This window comes from Lepidothrix coronata, unplaced genomic scaffold (assembly GCF_001604755.1).
Source record: "Lepidothrix coronata isolate B3197 unplaced genomic scaffold, Lepidothrix_coronata-1.0 Scaffold142, whole genome shotgun sequence".
NCBI lineage: Eukaryota > Metazoa > Chordata > Aves > Passeriformes > Pipridae > Lepidothrix > Lepidothrix coronata.
The window spans coordinates 431,062-448,968 of record NW_016690322.1 but is presented as its reverse complement, the minus strand read 5'-3'; the positions used below and the strand labels follow the sequence as shown (position 1 = coordinate 448,968).

General features: G+C 37.6%; 1 protein-coding gene across 8 annotated transcripts in view; it reads left to right on the top strand.

Moving 5' to 3' along the window:
• NAALADL2 (N-acetylated alpha-linked acidic dipeptidase-like 2) overlaps positions 1-17,907 on the top strand; it is a 469,384-nt gene that overhangs the window by 303,542 nt on the left and 147,935 nt on the right. For all 8 annotated transcript variants that reach the window (XM_017827775.1, XM_017827774.1, XM_017827776.1 and 5 more), the window contains one exon: positions 13,562-13,712. In XM_017827775.1, the coding sequence (XP_017683264.1) occupies positions 13,562-13,712 (151 nt within the window). The remainder of the gene's footprint in view (positions 1-13,561; positions 13,713-17,907) is intronic.

Below are 17,907 nucleotides of genomic sequence, written 5' to 3'. Positions count from 1 at the left end.
TCAGTGGATGAGAACAGAAATTTCTGTTCAGGTTTTTTTTTCCACTCTGTGTCATTTGCAAGAGAAAATGCTTATCTGAACTTGGAAATATTCCCTCATTTTCTATAGATTCCTATCCTGGGCTAAACACCAGGGGATATGAATGTCCTCATCATTCTGTGTCAGAGCATTCATTCATTGCATGGCCCTTCAGCATAACACTGTGTTGGGTTGAGCTTTTGTTTGGGTTTTTAGTTCGGGGTTTTTTGGTTTGGTGTTTGTTTGGCTTTGTGTTGTGGGGGGTTTTTTTCCAGAGTAAAGTTGTGTGTTCTTTAAAGACTTTTCCTAAAAGTTCTGTCTCAAGAGAAAACAGTGGTGTAACAGAAATTGATTGATCATGAGTTTTATTGCATTTCCTCTTCATTCATCTTCTAACTGCAGTCTTCTGTGTTTGGCATTTCGAAGTCAGCTCAGTGGAGTTGTAGGAGCTGTAAGTGGCGCTAAATCTTTTCAGTGGGCCCATTAGAGGGAACTGTATTTGTTTTTAACATAAAAGGTTTCAGAGGATATTTTCTTTAGGTTTTTCCTTTCCTTGCCCAAGAAATTGTCAGAGCAAGACAAAAATCACTTTACTGTGGCTGCTGTCAATGACCTAGCTGAGGAGAAGAGTGGCAGAGCAATAGTGTTACGACCTCATCTTTCTTAACCAACCTTTGTATGACCTTGTCTTCATATTGGGGTCTTCCTTTCCTAATCACTGCGTAAGAAATCTTTATGTCAGTGAGTCAGACATATTCTTCACATTTGATATTTTTCACTCTATTTTTTAAGTCAAGGCAAGGACATAATTTTGGATTGATGTTCTGGAACTAATTGTATACTGGTGTTATTGAAGAAGAGCTGGGGGTTGTTGGTTTGGCTTCTCTTTCTTTTTCTTTTTTTTTTTTCAACTACTGGTGAATGAATGACTTTGTAGTGCTTTGTGACTGCCAAACTAATACAGCTGCCTTCCCTGTTCTCATCAAGTACTTCAACCTTGGACCTCCTTCATGTAGCTCTTTCTACTATTTCATTTTGGTGAAATGGGCTATTTAGTAGGTCACAGGAGGAGGCTGAGCTCTGTTTTACTGATGTGCTGAGTGGAAAGCAGTGAAAAAGAAAGGACCTAGGAAGACACAAAAGCTGTACATGTTGGCTTTTTCAGCTGTTGTATCTTTTGTGTAGATTACCTGCAGTTTTGCTGTACCAGAGTTATACATAAAGTGGTACTTCAGTGTATTACATATTCTGCTGTAAACCTTGTTCAATATGAAAGATGCATTCATGGTATGTTCTGTGTAGCCCAGTTCATGAATAAGTTCTTGTGGAAAAAGTTCTAGTTGCTGAAATGTCAGTCATGAAAGAAAATTAAAACAAGCCTAATTTTTAATTTTGGAATTTCTAGGGGAGCTTAGGGGTGGAAATCAGTATTGATAATTTATAGAGGACTTTTATTGCTAAGGTTTGTAATAACCTCTTTAATATTTAGAGTTCTTGAAATGACTCTATGCACTGTGGCACATTCTTTATGATAATTTCTTTTATCATTCCCGGTTTGTGCCTGTTTTTCTAATCAGGAAGATAAATAAGTTCTTTCTGAGTATTGATTTACTTAAAGGCATGCTAACCAAGTAGTTAAACACTGCTCTTTTCCATAAATGAAACTAAAATATTCATTAAACAATTAATAATATGCAGTTTTCCTGGTTGATATATAGATATGCCCGAGGCTTACATATAGCACACTCTATATCATTATATGTTCAACTTAGAAACATAAAATAAAGCCAAATGTAAATTTAAAAACACATAACAGTGTTATACAGTCTCAAAAGAGACTGTTATATTACATTCAAGGCATTATTTTAAAAGCATGGATGCAGTGTAATAGCCCAGGAAAGAGTTGAGCAGAGAATATGGTTTGGTTTTTTTTGTATTTAAAAAAATACTAAAATCTACAGTAAGAATAATTGAATAATAAATAAGTAAATAGACATTGGGTTTGCATGGGTCCAATGAAGGCAGCTGTATTTTAACAATCTAACAGTCATCCTAACGTGCAATTACTTGGGGCAGCAAATGAGCCTTGATTAAAAATCTATGACTGATTGTCATGTGGGTTTTGAGAACATCTGCTGATGCCTTGTGGATACCATGTAACATCTACACTCATGGAGCTAGAGAAGTCATAATTCTGCTTTTATCTTGGAGATAGAAGGATGGCTTGGGCTGTTTGCATTTCAGCACTACTAACTTTCATTGTCAGTAGTGGAAAATATATATTGCAGGTATCCCAAGGATATCCCAAATATGGGCTACATTTTAGTTGAGAAAAGACTGTAGAGAGAATCAAAAGATTATGAGTTTACCTTGCATATGTTGCACAATGAGTGGGGTTTATGGAAGTAGGTATTTCCCTTGCTCTCAGATTATGTAGTCCCTTAGTCATACAGATTATTTAACAGGTAATTTTAGAAACTACTTATGTGGGGGTTTTCCACATTGTTGTCTCCATTTTTTGTGTGTACTTCTGCTTTGATTGGTGGTCTGGGGTGATTAAAGGCCTACCTTGTGTAGGCCTACCTGATGTGTACTCACACTGTACTTAGATTTCCCCCCCCTCCCCCCGAGGCTAGTATGATGCTGCCATCAGTTTTTGTTGTAAGTACAGCTTTGAATTTAACAAAAATAAAGTGTGAGGATAACTTAGTTACTTAATCAGAGGCAAGTATGCCAAAACTGAGATTTATCTGATGGTGAGTATCTGATCTGCAACTTCAGTCAAATGTGTCTGTGACCACTGATAGCTTTAAATTGACATATCTATTTAATAGCTCTTACTGTAGTGACAGGTGAAATCCCTTGAATACACTTTATTTGGGGCACTATTTACTGAGTGTAAACCATTACCACCCATGAATGTAATCACTCATGGCAAATTTGCAGGATGAGTGCTGCTCTTTTGGAGTGAAGGAAACCTTCCTTGCTGTAGGTGGGTGCCACAGCACTTGGTGGGGCTGGAGGCTGCAAGGGGGAAGGTTTTAGTTTCTGAACACACTTGCCTTCCTTATGGAAACCCAGTATGGATAAGTGCAAAGGAGGCAGTGGTCTGAGTGCACTCTATGAGGTGGTTCAGCTTGGAAGAGATCAGAAGTGCAGCCAGGTAATGTAGAGTGCAATCAAACTGAGAGCTTGGGTTGTTCAGCCTGGAGAAGAGAAGACTCCAGGTAGACCTTAGAGCCCTTTTCAGTACCTAAAAGGGCTCAAGAGAGCCAGAGAGGGATTTTTGTCAAGGGCTGGAGTGAAAGGACAGGGGGAATGGCTTTAAACTGACAAAAGTCAGGATTAGATTAGATATTAGGAAGAAATTCTTCACTATGAGGGTGGTGAGGCACTAGCACAGGTTGCCCAGAGAAGCTGCCCCATCCCTGGAAGTGTTCAAGGCCAGGTTGGATGGGGCTTGGTCAACCTGGTCTAGCAGGGTGGACAGGGGATTTGGAACTAGATGATTAAGATCCTTTCAAACCCAAACCAATCTGTGATACTGTGGTTAAGATGACTCCTGGCTGGGAGCTTGGGGCTTGGTTCAAGAGTGGAAAGAAGAAGAGAACTGCAGAGATCTGAAACCCCCCTGAAGTTTGGACGAGGTGCCCTAAATTGTTGTGGTAACAGTATGTCTGCTGGCACAGTGAAACTGCAGCTGCCTCACCAGAGAAAATCTTCTGTGTTTTTTGTGCCCTGCACAAGGTACAGAAGAGTGAGGTGACGGCAGGGCTTTTTGTATGAGGAGTGTCCTGTGCTGAGGACAGTGTTTGAAAATTGGATTGGCTATTTTACCTCATTTTTCCAGTGGTAGGAAAACAAATTAGTAATAAATTAAAAAAAAAATAAGGGGACATTGGCAGATTTGACTCAGGTCCGTGACTGTGTTGGCTCTTTGATGAATTTTGGATTAAAAGTTGAGTAGAATGGATAAAATACAACAAAGGGTCTAATCAGTTTATTCCTGATGATTTAGCAAGATTATAATTATATCTTTGTGTAATTGTTTTTTGTATGATGGATGTTCAGCTCTGTTCTCTCTGTAATAGAGTCCAAACATAGACTGAAATAACCATAAACATAATCAGAAACAACAGTTTCAGTATGAACAGGGAAATGCTATTGGCTTTTTGGAGGTTGCTCATCTGGACATTCATCCAGCTTTGTGTTTTGTTTTTTTTTTTAATGTTTACTGAATATTTAATGATATTTATTATATATACAGTGCTCCTCTACATGCTTATTTAGAAATGAGTAGTATTTCCTGAAGATGTAGGAATGCAATAGCAATATGAAAGGCTTTGTATTATATACTCATCAAATAAGAAGCATTTTTTCTGGACTGTAAGCAATTCAATTATTTTGTTTCTGAAATAAATTAAGTAAAGCTTATTGAATGCAATCAGCCCTTGTTTCTAGGGAATTGTAGTTCAATTTCATTTTTAATTAGATCGAACATTGTGAATTTCTTAGCAGTGGTAAGCAAGACCTGGCAATAAAATATGTGCTCAATCTGTATTAAAAGTTGCTAAAATCTAGTGCAGGGAACTGGCAGTATATCTGGCTTATGTTTAATTGTCCAAATACCCTATTGTGAAAAATTCCGTTTTTAAAAACTGCTGATGTGTAACAAATTACTTTTCTTTGATAAAACTGTATAGACAATAAGCAGGCAGCAAACATGAAAATGTACAGGATAAAATATTCAAGTTCTTGATAAGCTTAATACCACATTTAGGACCACAATGTTAAAAATTTTGCTGCGCAGGGATTTCAGGATTAAACCAAAATGGTTTTTGGTTTGGAGAGAATGGGGGGGAAGATGTCTCCAGAGGTTTTTCCTCAACTGCTGTGGTTGTCCAGGAGCCAGTGCCTAGATTTCTAGTCAAAGTAGGAGACAACAAGCTGAATTGTGATTCAGCATTATACATGAACGCTTGGAAACTCTTGATCTAGTTTGAGTTCTGCCAATTTAAGGTATTTCTAATGTATTCAGCACTTTATTCCTTTTGTTGGTGTGTGTTGCTCTCAGTTTTTGCAGCGTAGAAGCTGCTGCTCTTTGTATGTGCTGTGATCCCCAGTGCTGGTCATACATTTCTCCACTTTGCTTTTTCTTTTGTTTTGTGCCTATACACTGTCTTATCCATCTCCAGTCAATGCTGCTGAGTTTTTTTACAAAATGTGAGTGTTCTAGACAAGGTGACCATTCTGTGGCTTTGGAATATAGCATAGTTCATAGGAAGTTCAAATGTGGCTCTGTCATAGGCAGCATCCCTAGCTATGGGGAATAATATCCAGCAGGGAATCGCAGAATTACAGAATGGGTAAGGTTGGAAGGGACCACAATGGATCATCTGGTCCAACCTCCGTGCTCCATCAAGGCCATACTAGAGCACCTTGCACAAGATGTGTCCAGACAGCTCTGGAATATCTCCAGTGAGGGAGACTCCACACCCTCTCTGGGCAACCTGTTCCAGTGCATGGTCACTGCACAGGAAAGAAGTTCTTCCTCATATTCAGGTGGAATTTCCTGTGCATCTGTTTTTGCCTGTTGCCTCTTGTCCTATTTCTGGTCCCGTGGAGCAGAGCCTTGTCCATCCTCTGACACCCTCCCTTCAGATATTTATAGACATTGACAGGTCCCCTCTCAGTCCTTTCTTCCTGAGGCTGAACAGACCCAGCTCCCTCAGCACAACATTAGAACATGTGGGACACGTTAGAATGTGTTGTGATTGTGTTTGGGGGGGTTTAATTGTTAGTTTACCTCAGAATGAAGAGGGTCAGCGCTACCTGTGGTAATGGATAACTGGTATATGAGAGATGTCTGTGGGAAGGCTGAGGATGCACATTTTGTTGTATGACAGCTCAGTTGCTGCAGCTCCTGCAAGAGCACTTGTAGTGGGGCTGAAGTGTTCCAAGGACTCCGCATGGCCACATATAGTGCAGTAAGGGATTGAACTAGTATGGACATTTATTAGTGCTCCAAATTGATGGGCTAGGACTGTTGGAACCTACCCTACTTCCCTCCAGTGGTTTCTTCTTAAAATAGTTGCACTAAGGAAAAACAACTTCTTTTACTTCTAAAAGCTGATATTCATGAACCTTCCTGAATCAGTTTTGTTGTGCTTAAAGTTTCTTACCTTTCCCTGCTGCTTTTTTTCCTGCATTCCATAGGGCATCCAAGAAATACAAAAGGGGAATTTTCCTTATAAATAATTTTTTAGATATCAAAAGGTCAAAATTCTGAAAATTTAAAATTGTGAAAGACTGTTTTAGTTTGGAGAGTGATTAACAAAAATGTCTTAAAAATCTTAAATATGCACATCAGATTCTTTCCACAAATAAATGCACTTCATGTTCTCATTGCTCTAATAGTAACTACATCAAAGCCTTAAGGTCTTGCCATGATGCAGAGAAAGTATTTAGTTTTGTATTGTTCCTATATATGTCACTGGATGCCAAGAATAGTTTGTTAAATTCCATTGCAGTATGTTTTTCACCTTCTAAGACCTTTAAGGCAATAGCCTGTCATTTATGATATCACCATGTATGCATTTATAGCTTTTTGAAGTTTTATGCAGCTTAATCCTTTTCCCAGTCCTGTTTGTTCAATATAACAATAGTGTCACTCCTTAGACAAGGACAGTGTTTGAGCTGGAAAGATGTATTTCTTTTCATCATTCCCATGTAGCAGCCATTAAATAGGCTGTGTCCTCCATCTCTTTTACAACCTTAACACAGCCCCTTGAGGATTCATCAGCAAAAGCCCAAACCTCTTCAGACAGAGTTTTGCCACAGAATTCCTTTGAACACTGTCCCTAGATCTGTGTGATCGGAAATGTAGGAGCGTGATTAAACGTTAAGTACAGAATTAAAAAAATCAAATTGAAACCAAAGTGGACCTTTGCTACCTTACTTCTTAAAAAATATACAATTTGGGAGAGTGGTATATAAATGAAGATAGGTGTATATCGATGGGGTTTTTTCACTTTGAGTTTTGTTTGTGTTACTGCTGCATCTTCCAAGTGCTCTGTATTGTAGCAGGTAATTGAGAGGACAGTGGCATCTAATTATACCTGCAGCATCCTATGTCTTAGTTTTCTACCCAAACAATCTGTTACAGTAATAAAGATGTTCTGTCAGTGAGATCTTCCAACAGTTTAAATGTAACTTTCCCCTGGCTTGGTAATTTTACATGCTGCAAATTAATAAAAAGAGATGGGAGATCCTTTCAGAGCACTATGATTTTAATTGGAACTTCAGTAGAAAAGAGCAGTTAATAACTGTTAACCTGTCCAGCTAGTAAAGCTGTGTCTCAGATTAATGAACCACGTCTTTTGCACATTGCACAATGAATTGAAAAAAATGGAGCAATTAAAAACTGATTATTGTTGTTTAATTACTGCTGATATTGTGCTGCAGTGTAATGACTATAGGAGATACAGCTTCTGCAATTTTTATGAAGATATTTATTTTAAAAATATAATAAATACATATATGTATTTTTTCACGTATTTTTGAGATGTTTTCTTTCTTCCTCTGACATACCATTGTGTATATTGTATCATTTGTTTTGATAATTAGTTTTTTTTCTTTAAACTACTTTGAATATAAAATTCTGCATACAAATTTTTGTGGATTACCTGGAAGGGGCAGAGCAAAGGAGATGACAGTTATGTACAGACAATCAACATATAATTGCGAAATAATTTTTTATTTGTGAATGTGTTATGTCCATGTTTTACATCCATGTTTTACTATGTTAGTATTGTAACAAACAGTAATTTTGTAATAAAGTTTTGTAATAAACAGTACAGTTGTGAATCTGCCTTTAGGAAGACTTTTGGCCTAAAGTTATATAGAATAGGTTATATGGTAGAATAATGACATGATCCCATATTATTTTTGTTGCACTGTCAGTAGCTGACACTTAAAGGCCTTTATTGTCTAATGAACTGCGATTTCATTTACCATTACACAGTCTTTGTGTAAAATATAATTTTTGCTACTTTGTGTGCAGCTTTAAAGAGATTTAAGGAATGCAAACTGCCCTATTAAGGTTTAAAAAAATTTCCATTCTTAAGCGTTCTGTAAGTGCTTGTAGCTAAAGCATCTTTCATCTCTTTATTTACCAGACACAGACATATTTTTTGTATAGAAAGGCCTTCAAAAACCTGTGAGTAGTTTCAATGAATAGCCTAATGTTATGTATTAATATAATTACCTGTGTACAGGAGTGAGGATACAGTCAGGATACACACGTTCAATAATGTGAAATCCATGCATGTAAATACCTTCTGAAGATGAGAACTACATTTTTCAGATGCTTTTGAGTGAACGCAGCATGGTGTGCTAAAGGTCTTTTTGAAATGTAGACTTTTAAAATATGCAAACATAGCATTGACAATATGGGATAATGAGGTAAAAGAGAACTCTTAAATACCATTGTGCAGCTAGTTTATATTGTTTTATTTACTGATACATTTTAGCTGTATGTAAGAATCAAAAGTCTGAAGACATATGTAATAGAGTTGAAAGCAGAATTAGATCTAATAAGAAAATGTCACTGGATTTGTATTGAGCATAGGAACAGTAGAGAACATCTAGTAAAGTGGAGAGATACGGCTCATTTTTTTTCCCAGCGCTAGAATTTGATTTATCAAATGCTGAAAATCTCTCATCAGTGTATACACAAGTGGGGAAATGGGTTTGAAAGTTGCTGTATTTTAAATCAAGTTTTCCAGACACACTGTTGGTGCTGCTTGTTTTGGGTAAGGATGGCAAAGTTACAGACTATATAGAATTGTAAACCAATGTGTCCTCCCCTGAACCTGCTTTATCTTACATAATGTATCAGTCAATAAAAGAACAGGTTGCTCCATGGGTTAGTGAAGAGGTTTTTCACAGCTTAGTTTCTTGAGGTTGGATTTTGTGGCCCAAGTTTCTGTATCCTTTTACATTGTTACTCTCTGTCTTTTGATTTCTTCTGTATTTTTAACTCCCTTCCATTAAGGGGTAGGCTCTCTGCTTTTAATTAATGCCTTCTCAGTGAGGTGTATTAACAGGATCTGCCTCTTGTCTACTCAATATCCCATTTTTGCTAAACTTGCAGGGAATATATTGAGATACTTGTTCTATGAAATAAGTCTTCTGTGCCAACTAATCAGTGGTTCAGTCATTACTGTGGACCGACACATATAAATGGAAAGAAAAAAAAGCATAGAAAGTGAACTAAAGAAATCTTACTTACAGAGGCAATATTTGTCAATAATAGGGCTGGTATTATAACTTACAAGTCATAGCCATCAAACTGAACTGCTGATACTATGGTTGTCTGCATATTGAACACCATGAGATGGAGAACTGTCTCTGCAGTGGCACAAGAAGGTTCTCACTTGCAAATATAGTGGGAAGAATTGGTAATAATGAGATGTTATTTTTTAGATGTAGTTGGTAGGCTGACAGTTACCTGCATAATCTTTTCTCTTTTTTTTGTCTGCTGTGTTCATAAGCATTGTTAACCATCACTTTTAGGAATATACTATGTTGTGATGCCCAGTTGATCATGTATTACCACTTCCTAAATTATTTGTAAACAGAACTATTGCTGGGAATCGACTAAAGGGACTCAATTCAGCTGCTCAGATGCAATGAGAGAATAGTGTAGGAAGCCCTTTCTTAGCTATCTCTGCACTCTCACTTGCTGTAACCCAGGTGAGACTGAAGTGTGATGTGCTTTTCCACTCTCTGCCTGTGAAATGACAGCTTAAACTCAACCCCAGATGTGGCTCCCGTGAGCAGAACATCCAAGTAGTGCAGATCCACTCATCCTTTATTTTCAGCTTGAAAGTGAGGGTGCTGCTTAAACAGCTACATGCCTCAATGTACATGTTTTTAATCTTTCTTGAGGCTCTGTGCTTAGCAGGTAACCAGTCCAATGTACTCTCTGAAAAATAATGGAGCCTGATTTACCTGATCGCTTGCTTGGAAGGTGCAAGGATAGTCTCAGCTGAGAAGAGGAGATGAGGGGAAAAGATCTTCAGAGAGATAGACTTTGCTGTTAGGTGAAAGATAACAAATACAGCTGGAGGCCAGTACCTGCTGCATTGCTTCCCTGTTTATCCCCTTGATTTAAGGACAGCTCTTACAGATTATGCTGGAGATTCACAGGGAGGCTGTAGTCTGTTCTCTTTGGTAGGTTTGTTCCTGTGTTCAGATCAACAATAATGAAGTGTTCCTGCAGGTACGCATTAGCCTCAGGTGAGATAAAACTCATTAAAACCAGCTGTGAAAGGTAGCAGCCCCCTGTTTCTTGTTGCCTTTTTTTTTTTTTTATCCCTCATCAAAGAGTTGTGCTCAATTTGCTTACTTTTGACCCAATCCCTGAAGTAGGTTCGTGGCCAAAGTTCAACAGTAAAGCTTGTCTCAAATGTACAGACCTGATCTCTGTTACCTGTGCGTCAGTGCAAAAGGTAAATGTTTCCTCTGCTACATTTCAGAGATGGTGCAGTTAAAATGGAGAAGTAGCTTTGGGTTTTCTCATTAGAGCCAAACCAAGTTCTCTAGACTGTGGCAATCCATCTTTCCACTACTTCAACCATATCATCTTTAAAAGGCAATTTAATGGTGCCTTATGGTGTATAGAGTTTACAAGGCTAATCTGTCCCCAGTTACACGACACAGCCTTTGATAAAGCATCTCATATTAGATCAAACTGAGTCCAGAATGTTTTATGGGCTGACTTAATATACTAGATTGAAACACATTTTTTTAAGTTACTCTAAAAACTGAGGATTTAAGCAGCTATAAATAACTAAAGGGTTAACAGTGGGCACCAGCATCTCTTTTCAAGGGTTCTGCATTTTCTGTTTTATTCTGAGATGTTTGTGGTTTTGAGAGATGGAGGAGGCGTACACCCAAAACCATGAGGAGCAGATTTTACTGTTGGATGGTTTTGCAATATAAGATAATCCATTGATTTGAATAGATGTGCACTGGTTTACCTGAAGGAATTAGTCTACAACCTTTTCCATGTAAAAAAAAAAAAAATGCAATACCTCCTTGGATTCTTTGTGCTGGGTCAGTTTATGGCTGGTAAATTGTTGACTTATTTAAGATGAAAATGGAATCGACAATACCTATTTATTGTTGGTATAGTTGTGCTGTCACTGTTGTAAAGTTAAAAAGCAGCAATTAAAGCTGAAATCTGAAATCTGTTTTGTAATTTCACATGTGCAACACATCTCTCTATTAGAGACTGTGGCCATGGCAGTCACTTTGTGAATAACAGACGTGTAGGAGTTTAATAGTGATTTTTGTAAAGTACAAAGTTTTTAAAGCTCTCTTTAAAAAAAAAAAAAAAGAAAGAAAGCATCTCTGTTTCCTGTCTTATGTGCTACTAAATAAACTAGGGATTAATAAAAAGATAATGGATATGAATGCAGGAAAAGGCAATTGTTATTTTAAATCTCCCCGCTTCTCCCATAGTTTTTCCATCCCTTTTTTGTGCAGTCAAATCCTGGCTGAATATATGAACATGGACATGAATTGGAAACAGAACAATACAATAATTAATGAACCTACCATTTTGGAAATCTCTATTCCCTCATTACATTTAAGGTCTGTAATACCTTTTTAACCCTTTTTACTTTTAAGCATCTGTACTAGTCCCATTCTCTCACTCTCACACTCCTGTTCATCTGAATAGAGTTCTCTCAAAGAATGCCTTTTCATCCATGGATTGCTTGTTTGAACAAGATATGTGAGATTAATTGATTCACAGGTTCAGTTGCTTCTGTTTATCTGAATTCAGACGAGTGTCAAAATCTTTCCAAATCACAATATTAAATATGTTTACTTATAGAAATGGCAAATAGTAGGTTGCTATTTTTATAATATGGCAAATAGTAGGCTGCTATTTTTATTTTTTTTTCTGTCTTAGCTGTTGAGAAAAGCAGAACTAAACACCAAATGCTTATGAGGCTTCAACTGAATGCCATATATTCATGTAATTTACATACTTGTAAAGCCACAAAGAACTCTGCATAAACAGTCTTTAATATCAGCAGCTAGGAAATAAATTGAAAATTATATATATATACTCACACGGGAAACAATGAAGGGTCTAAAATATAGGAGAAGGACAATGGAACTAAGAACCAGAGGTGTAATAACAAGTTCTCGGGTTCCTGTGGAATCAGAGTTGTGTAGTTCAGAAACACCACATACCTGCAGTCATTGCTCAGAGCACTTGGAGCCATTTGGAAAGTCATGAGTAGAGCAGCATAGTGAATAGTAAGATAATCCTTAAATTAAATCCGAATTACTTCTGTCTGGGAAATTAATATAGCTTTGTATCACTGTAGTAGTCTTCAGTCAATTCCAAATATGCAGAGCATTATACAGAAAGGTCATCTCGTTTCATGGGAGTATTTGCCACATTACAGTTTGATTTCATATGATTTGGAATAAAATCCCGTTATTTTTCTGTTATTTTTGAAAGGGAAAACCTGAGGTTTTTCAGTCAAAAAGGCTGCTAGAAGTTATGGTACTTGGATGCTTTTGTCCTTGACTTTGGGGAAGTTTGCCTGATTTGCTGCCCCAGATCTATAGATTTTTGGAAAGGCTAATTAGAAGTTCCAATTCAAGCTTCAATGGTCTAATGAGACAGAATAAAAGATGTTTGTCTGACAGGAGGCAAACTCCAAGGTTGTATAAGATAGACTGGGTTTTTTAATTTTATTTTATTTTTTTAATAATCTGTAAACTCCTTGTATTTTCTGTCTTAAGTGAAGACTGTGTCCAGAAATCCCGTGCCAGTGTATACGAACATCCAGCATGTGCTATGCACATGTCCTTGAGGAGGTAAACTAAGCAAAAGTGTCTTACATATATGGAAGATCAACTCAAGATGTTTTAGTGAGATTAGTTTCAAAGGTGGTATTTTCAAGGTGGTATTTATATATCACATGAAAATCTGTTGGGTTGTAAGCCGAGCAAGTGTCCAGTGAGCAGGGAGAAAAGTGACTCCAGTCGTATCTCTTTGTGTATGTGACTGCATCATGGCCAGTACATCCTCTGAAGGAAATCTCCAACACACCACCCTTCTCTGCCAAAATAAGAGGTGAAAATGCAGCAGTTTCAAATCTCAGATGCAACTATAGTCAGTCTTAGCACTGTGTTTCCTCTGGATGCTACATACCATGTAAAAGTAAGATTTTTTTTTTTTTGTCATTAGGCTTTGAAAGAAGCTCTTGGCATGAGTTGGGAAACATGACTTCAAATAGTTTTCGGGGGGGTTGATTTTGTCTTTTCATAGCTGCTGGTTCTATGCTACAAATGCTGTGGCACTGCACCTGTCTTTAATTTGTTTGTACAGAGCATTGTGTGGTGAGAGCTTGATGCATGATAAAGCCTCTATCTCAACATTAATTAAAATAAATCCTAATGTGTTCTGGCACTACTGTTGTTAATAGTCACCTGTGTTGGTTTCCTCCCCCAGCTTTCCCTGCTGGAAGATGCAGGCTTTGGTGGTGTTCTTCTTTACGCTGACCCTTGTGACTTACCAAAGACCACAGATCTTGCTGATAAAGCTTTTATGGTTTCCTTGAACAGCGGAGGAGATCCATCAACACCCGGCTATGCCAGTATTGGTAAGTACTGTTCAAGGCATATTCAGTTAATGGACATTTTCGTTCTCTGTAGATTTTAAGTATGGAAGTTAAAACACTAAGCCAAATCCTGCCTGAAATAGAAGCTCTGAGTAAGAGAGCATGTAATGCAGCATGCCTTAGAGGATGGAATCCAGTCTCAAAAGTGCTTTGAGCTCTTGGCACAAAGTCTGCACTCTAAATAATTTATTTTATTGCTTTTTTTATTTGAGTATTCACACACTGAACCATTATTACTGACTGCTTATTCTTATCCCATGAAAAAAAAAGGCTGTGAAGTCCTGATCCAGTGGTTTCTGAGCAGGTTTCATGGGATCTGTCCCCACCAAAAGATATATTCCCTTCATTGTGTCTTCCACTTTTATGGTATTGTTAATGGAAACTTCTGGTCAATAGGTGCAAGCGCAGTGTGAAAACAGACATTTGTATTTGAAAAGTTTTGAGGAAAAAGAATAATGTTTATAGTATCTATGTGCAATTATCACTTGGGTAGGATGTGTTCATTTAGCTTTGCCTCAGTTCTGCCTGGATAGGCTTGGTTATCAATTATGCTTCTCTAGGTACGTGTATTTTCAAAGGATAGGAAATAGAGAATTGATTTCAAGGAATGACATAGTCTTACATAACTTTATTGGTTGTTTTGTTGTTTATTTTCTTTGAAGCAATGCTAACAATGAATAGAAGCAGCAGCATATTTGACTTGTATGTGCTACTTAAATCTCCAGTCTGGCAGTTCAGTGAATGTGTGTTCTGCTCCTCTGCAGCATTTTCAGCTTTTACAGTTTTTTTACTATCTAACTATTTGGAAATGTATTAAACAGCAGTCTATGAGTTTGTGACAAGGCTTCATCAAGAATATTTTGTCTGGTTACTAGCTCAGACATCTAAAGTCTGACTTGAATTGGCACTAAATCAACTGAGGCAATGCTGAGATACTTCATGACTAGAATGGCAGAAAATAGAAATATTTGCCTGGTTGTCAAAGAGGGGTGTTAGCTGTTCACAGCATGAATGCCTTGACAGCTCAGTGGGAAAGAAATTGCACATTTTCTCAATGTCTCAGTGTACCTGACCCAGTGTTCTTAAAAGTGCCCTGGGAGCTACAGAGGTAAATATAACACTCTTCAAGCTTTATTCTTGCTCATTTCATGGAGCTATTTGAACAACAGTTTGTCGTGTATCTGTCTGGCTGACTCCTTAATGTTTTATTTACCCTACATGAAAAGTAAAGCTAATTAAAACAGATATCCTAACATGAAGATGCCACTTCAGTGTCTAAACCTTATGTGTTGGTTTTCTGTCAGTAAAAGATCTCATTGGCAGTGTGCATTCCAATCTCCAGTTTGGGGAAAAGAAGCTTAATTATGTGGAGAATGGTGTTGTAAGTACATCGGTGGTGAAGTAGAAGCCTTAGCATGGCTTGTCTGTGGTCTTAAGTCTTTGAGCAATGTTCATAAGCAAGAGGAGAACACGTTCTAAAATCGTTTATATTTTGATCATTGAATGCAGTGATGAGCTGGAAAGAGCTCAAAGGAATACTTGAGGAAACTCTTTTTTATGGTTCTGTCACTGGAAGGTAGATCAGATGGAAATAATTTCCGTGTTTCTGATGATGGTTTTTCTTCTCTGGAGACTCTGAACCAACTTGGTTAGAGATAGCTTATGCCTGGGACAAACACAAACACATCTGGAGCCCAGCCTTTTCCCTGAGGGATGCACTTGCATACACTGTAGTTAAACTGCCTAAGTGTGCAATAAAAGAGCCAAAGAGCCTGGGTTGCCCCTTTCGCTTTGATTCACTGAGTATAATATACACGACAAGAGATTTTATTGGAAGCTCCTGCTTAAGTTATTGGCATATCTTTGACACCATCTGCACTTCACACTTTGCCAGCAGAACCGTTACTATCACAATCTCAGGGACTGCTCCTACCACCATTCTCCCTTTTTACTGGGAAATTCCTTGTAAAATGAGTGATCCAAAGCTGTATTCACTATATTCAGTGAATAAAAGGTAGAAAACCTGTATTTTCATGCTGCTGCCTATGTTTTTCACGTTCCGAAAACAAATTTCTCTGTGTTATCAGAGCACTGGAATGCTTCAGTTTTTTCCTAGAAAAAAGGTCTTCAGGAAATTATATAATTTACAGATCTTTTCTTAAAGTTGGCAGCATTTTAAAATGGGATTTATTTAATAATTCAGAGAAAATTTTGAAGTTCTCATGAGATTTCAGCTCAAATTTTCTGTTTCATGAAGATTAAATGCTACACTACTGCATATCAATTATTTTGAATGTATAGAAATAGCTTGAGGATGGGTTTGAGATGCCAGCTACCTATGAGTGGGATGATTTTATTGATCTCTGTTTAACAAAGGGAAAAAAGTGATGATGACAAGGGGAAGTGAACAGCACTTATATAAAAGTTTCTCCAGCTCTGTTTTATAATTTAATTCTTCTGTTCTTAAGACTCTTCCATTCCTGTGTCATCTCAGTCCTGAAACAATTGTATGAGCCTTTGTGAGCATCAGTTCTGTTTTCGCGATTCTGATTGCCAAAGACTAGTGTCCTTCATTTTTAGAAATCTTTCTTCTGTGTTCCTGCTTTTGAAATTAAATAGATCCAGGGGGTGAAACTCAAGGAATTAAACACATGGGATTAAGAAGCCTGAGATAAGAGGCATACGTGGCAAAAAATTATCCTGAAAATAAAGTTTAGAAGAACAGTGTAAAACTTGAGTGACTTCCCCATCTACTTTTCTGTTTCCATTTTGTCTTTTTGACTGCTGCACTCCTTTCACCCACCTTTGTATGGCAGACACATATTAGATTTCTCCATCACTAGACTTCAGAGCTGTTTTAAATCAAATTTGTTTCCACACAAGAAATGGCTCAGTAAACAAAAATATGGATAGAATCTATTTGTCAATCCTGGTATGTAAATAGAAAAGTGGCATTGTGATAAGCATTAAGAACCCTGGCCATGAGATAAGGTGCCTTGTAATAAAATCCTGATCTGTGCAGTGGGGGAATGGAAAATATTTCATGAAGAATTCAGATGGCATCATAGAAAATTCTGTGAGCTTAAAACTGCTGAAATATAACAGCTGTAAAATACAATCTTACGGTATCAGCTGGAGTTTCAAGTGTAATGTTATTTTAGAGAATTGTTATGCAGAGGTTATGCAGTATGAAAAAAGGGTATGTTTTGTAATAGTCCCTGCTTTGAGTCATTTTAACAGCTTGTCATGTGAACCACATTACAGGAATTCGGGTGAAAAAATCAGTAACACAGGGAAAATGCTTGGTTCCCTATAATTGTGACTAGTGAACATTATTTAGACAGAGGAATTGACACAAGCATTCTTCAAACATTGCTAATAAGGTTTGATTTCATAGGAAGGGAAAAGGAAAGGAAGGAATTTCTGAAGTGTTGATCCACTGCAGGCCACAGCTGAGGCCATCAGCGAAGTCAGTGATGCCTCTGAAAACATATTTGAGAGAGGACAAGAATGATGGACAGGAAGGGAAGTGAAACTGAGCCTGGAAAAGGGCAATGCAGAGATGCTATTCTTGTTTTTTTGGTTCTGTTTTTCACTATCCAATATGTTTTAATTGGCAATTGCTGACACTCAGCATTGATGATAATTGATGTGATCTCTCTGTATTTACTGTGATCAGTGATTTTTTTCCATCTTTTTTCCCCCCCTATTCTGTTGAGGAGGGGGAATGAAAGCACAGCTGGGTAGGTGTCTGGAACCTGGCCAAGGTTTACCCACCACACTCTGTTCAACCAAAGTTAACCACCAAATATGTATCCTAAAAACCCCATGTCATTTATTTCTAGTCTTGTGTCATTCTTAAATGGAGCTTAGCCAGTTCTTCCACAGCAAACACAGGGAACTACTGCCACTGCTTGGGGTGTGGGTAAAGAGGTACGTGCTGTGATGGAAATGTGTGCCTACTTTATTTTTAGTCAGCCCTGTGATTCTGTATGCTTAGATGTGTCCTGCCTAATAATCTGAGTTTGTCCTTACTGTCCTTTACTTCATGATATTTTACTCCTCTGAAGTAACAAGCTGAGCAGAAGTGAGCTGGAAAATAGCACGTTGTGTCATGGTTTTAACCATGCATATGCAACATATGTTCTAAAATGTTTTGTTATAAATCATCATGACT